Here is a 4,055-nt window from a genome sequence, read left to right as displayed (position 1 = left end):
CACACACACACACACACACACACACACACACACACACATACACACACACACAGAGTAAATAAAATTTAAATGTCAAGCCTTAACAAACTCTTTTCTAAAGCTAATGTGACAGAAAGCAACCAAAACCGTGCGAGGTTTTTTTTTTCTTTTTCTTTCCCCCCACCCACAAATAAGCCTTTACCCATCAGCCCTGCTCTTCTGGATTCCTGAGTGCTGCCACCAAGGTAGTGATAGGAACAGGTCCCACCATGATAGGAACAAGAGCACAAGGATGCTGTGGCCAAAGCATCTACCACTCAGCCCAGGAGGAAGCCTCTGTCCCCAACACACCTATATTTGATGTCAAATACTGTAGAGTCTTCATCCTCATCGTCCTCCTCATTCAGTGGGGCCATTTCCACACGTTCCGCAGGGGTGGTGATGATGTCATACTTGCGAGTCTTCTTCAACCTTTTTCCCAACCTAGAGGAGGAGAAGCACACACATGAGACCATGCCTGGGCGAGATGCTGACAAGGCCAAGCCTCCAGAGAGATGGAGCAGCTGGTGGCAAGTTCAAGGTCACTTCCTGACATCTGGAGTCAGTTGGCTGCCACCTCCAGCCAGGATGCTGCAGCTGTACCCAGAAGACTTGGTACCCAGAAGCTGAGGGCTAGAGAGATAACTCAGGGTAAAGCACTTATTGTGCAAGCACCAAGACTGGACGTTTGAATCTCCAGCACTTATCCTCTGTCCCAAGAGAAAGATCCAATGCTAGATGGGTAAAATGGCCCTTCTGTAATTATCACACTCGGGAAACAGAGAGGGAATAGCTAGACTAGCACAATAGGCAAGCTTCCAGATCAGCAATAAACTCTGCTTCATAAACTAGAAAGCAATCAAGGAAGAAGCCACAACAGATATTCATGCAAGCACACATGCACAATACACATATGCAGGCACATGTGCACATACACACACACACATGCATGCACACATGTGCACACACATATGCCACATATACATACATACATACATACATACATACATGAATACATACATACATACATACATGAATACATACATACATACATAAATACATACATACATACATACATACTGATGGGAGACCCAGAGGCCACAGAACTGAGTGAGTTATCAACTTCCTAATCATCCCCATCTTCCGGAAGCAGAGCCTGGTGAGCGCCAACAGCTCAAAAACTGAGAGAGATAATACACAAATGCAGAAAAAAAAAAAAAAAAAAAAAAAAAAAAAAAAAAAAAAAAAAGCTTGCAAAACAATGTCTGGTGAACAAGATAAGGACAGCCAGGCTGGAGGGGCAAGTGCTGACTAATGGGATCCGGGTCAAAGCCCAGCCAAGTTCTACTTAAATGAGGTTCCCTTAGTCTCCTCATAAATAAAGTGGGACAGGAGCAGTCTTCCTTGAAGATGAGGGATGACTGCCGAGGTGGCGGAAACCTTTGACAAGCCTAGAGACAAGAGGAGGCTCTTGGCAGAAAGTCATCTTGAGTTGAAGATGACAACAGCAAAATCAGACATGCTCTAGCCTCTCTCCCCCGCTAAGATCAGGACTTGTGAAAAAAGATCGGTATTGTTTCCAGGGTGCAGATTAGAACACTATGCAGAGGGACGCTGTGAGCCACAGGAAATGAGCTGACACGAGCCCCTGTCATATGACTCCCTGCATGAGAACTGCCATACTTCTCAGGGGGTGTCTGCAAAACACACAAGGCCACCCAAGGAAAGGCTTCTTCTGATGACCACTGAAATTCTCTGAGCCTGTCCCTCTGTGACGCTAGATCTGGTCTCAATTGCTTTGAATTCTCTGCCAGGCTCCTCGGAAGAAAACTGGATGCTCTCTGTGAAAAAGCAACCAATCCAAAACATCCTAAGTGGGGCCCTGAAGAGCCTTCCTGCAGACGGCAAGCTGTTCCTGAAACCACTTGTCAAAGACACCGACCGGTAGGTCTTTGTACCTCTTACCAAGAGAAACTGTCTCAAGTTCTCATGAAGCATCCACACAGCCTCACTTTTAGGTCCTCCAAAATGTCTTACAAACAGCAACATGCTCCTGGCTTGCGTACCACAAGCTACCAAAAACGGGATTTACCAAACCGTCATGTCATTTACATAGCAAATGTCAGCACCCTGTCTCTAGCATAAATCAACCTGTACTATCTACAGCGCCTGCTCTTCCAGGCCTTTCAGATATGAAGCTGTTTCCTCTAGATTGAAACATTCCTTAAGGAGGAAAGGAGGATGGCTCAGAAAACCCGCAAGCAGCCAGAGGGTTAAAAGATTCCAGAGGCTCCCTCCCCAAAATTACACAAGCGTTGACCAATTGCTGGAGGTAGGGGAGACCTCAGTCTCCTGTAGTGTTAATGCTTACAAGCTATAGGGAACACTAGTTGTGCAGAGTGGAATGGTCCCTTCTGTGGTGCAGCTGTGTGGTGATTTGGATAGATTTGGCCCCCATAGATGATGTGTTTGAAGATGTGGTCTTGTTGGAGTTTGTAGCCTTGTTGAAGAAAGAGTGTCATTGTGGGGCTGGACTTTGAGGTCTCTTATGCTCAACTTCCACCCAGCATGGCATAGTCTCTCCTTCCTGCCTTTGCATCTAAATGTAGAGCTCTCAGCTCCTTCTTTAGCACCATGTCTGCCTGCACACTCCCAGGCTTCCCATCATAATGATAATGGACTAAACCTCTGAAACTGTGAGCCAACCCCAATTAAATGGTTTCCTGTATAAGAGTAGCAGTGGTCATGTTCTCTCTTCACAGCAATAGGAACCTTAACTAAGATAAGCTTAAGTCACCCATGTCCCTATACATAACTTACCAAGGTAGACTTGCATGAAATCATAGCTTTGGTCTGTCACTGAGGCCCTATCTGGGATGAACGGATGGCTATTTTTCCATGTCTCCTCACAAGAAGCCTTGCAACGGCACAGAGAGAAGAGCATGGCAAATAAGAACCCAGCAATAAAATCTGAAGCCTTGCTACAGAGTAATTTCTCCCCCACCTCTCCTCACAGGTAGGCTCACACGCACAGGTGTCTTGGTAGCAAGACACGTAACCAAAGGGACACACATAGCTACCTTGCCACAAATAACACCCTGAGTACCAGAAGCTTGTAGGCTGGGCTTGAAAACCCACTAGCTTGTTGCTCTACCGCTCCCCCACCCCCCACAGAACTAGAGCTTTATGGCTCCCGGTATCCAAAGCCTGTCCTGGCATCTGAGGTCATGGTAATATCTGGGCCCGTGCTGCAGGAGTCTGTGTCGCTATCTGTGGCCCATGTTACCACCAAAGGCCATGCAGACGTTTGGTCATCTGGGCTGATTGGGGGCCATGTTGATACCCAAGGTCTGAGCTGAGCTGGCCCCACCCCTCACTGGCCTTGGCATTCAGGAGAGTTAGCCCTGAACCTTGCCTGGGCAAACAAAGCAGGATAGCTGGCCCCAGTGGCTTGGGTGTGGGAGGGCTGGTGGGCTGACTAACTCAGCTACCACCCAGGACCAGATCGAGGATTTGAGTTGATTGACCCACCCAACATCTATGAGCTGCTGGAGGTTGTTGAAGGGGCTGGTCCTACAGAGCCAAAGTTGCAGGATCTCCATGACACAGGGAAACAACAGGATATCTGAGAGAAGTCCTGGTGAGGATCCAATATTGGTAGTGTGTAGCAGAAGCCAGAGGCCTTGAACCAGATCAGTGACTCATGGCAGTGAACATTTGCAAGTAAAGATGTGTGGACAAAAGGGTGTACTGTGTAACACAGTGTCACACACTCCAGCTTCCATGGTAAGATGTTTATGTTTCGTTTTGTGAGAGAGGGAGGTTGTGAGGCTGGAGGGTGAATATGGAAGGCACATGGAGACGGGTGGGATTGGGGTGCATGATGTGAAATTCACAAAGAATCAATACAAAGTTTAAAAAAAACAGAACCTGGGTTGTCGGATCTTCATGAGCAACTTCCTATAAGTATATGACCCACCTCTCTTACCCTTCCTCTTTCAAACACACACAAACAAGAGGGGGGGAGGGAGGGAGGG

The 4,055-nt window shown here is 47.3% G+C and overlaps 1 protein-coding gene across 1 annotated transcript in view; it reads right to left on the bottom strand.

Moving 5' to 3' along the window:
- Fam174b (family with sequence similarity 174 member B) overlaps positions 1-4,055 on the bottom strand; it is a 38,747-nt gene that overhangs the window by 10,317 nt on the left and 24,375 nt on the right. Inside the window, exon 2 of the mRNA XM_021167807.2 lies at positions 331-462. Within this exon, the coding sequence (XP_021023466.1) occupies positions 331-462 (132 nt within the window). The remainder of the gene's footprint in view (positions 1-330; positions 463-4,055) is intronic.

This window comes from Mus caroli, chromosome 7 (genome assembly GCF_900094665.2).
Source record: "Mus caroli chromosome 7, CAROLI_EIJ_v1.1, whole genome shotgun sequence".
NCBI classification, from domain to species: domain Eukaryota; kingdom Metazoa; phylum Chordata; class Mammalia; order Rodentia; family Muridae; genus Mus; species Mus caroli.
This window is presented reverse-complemented; position numbering and strand designations above follow the sequence as displayed.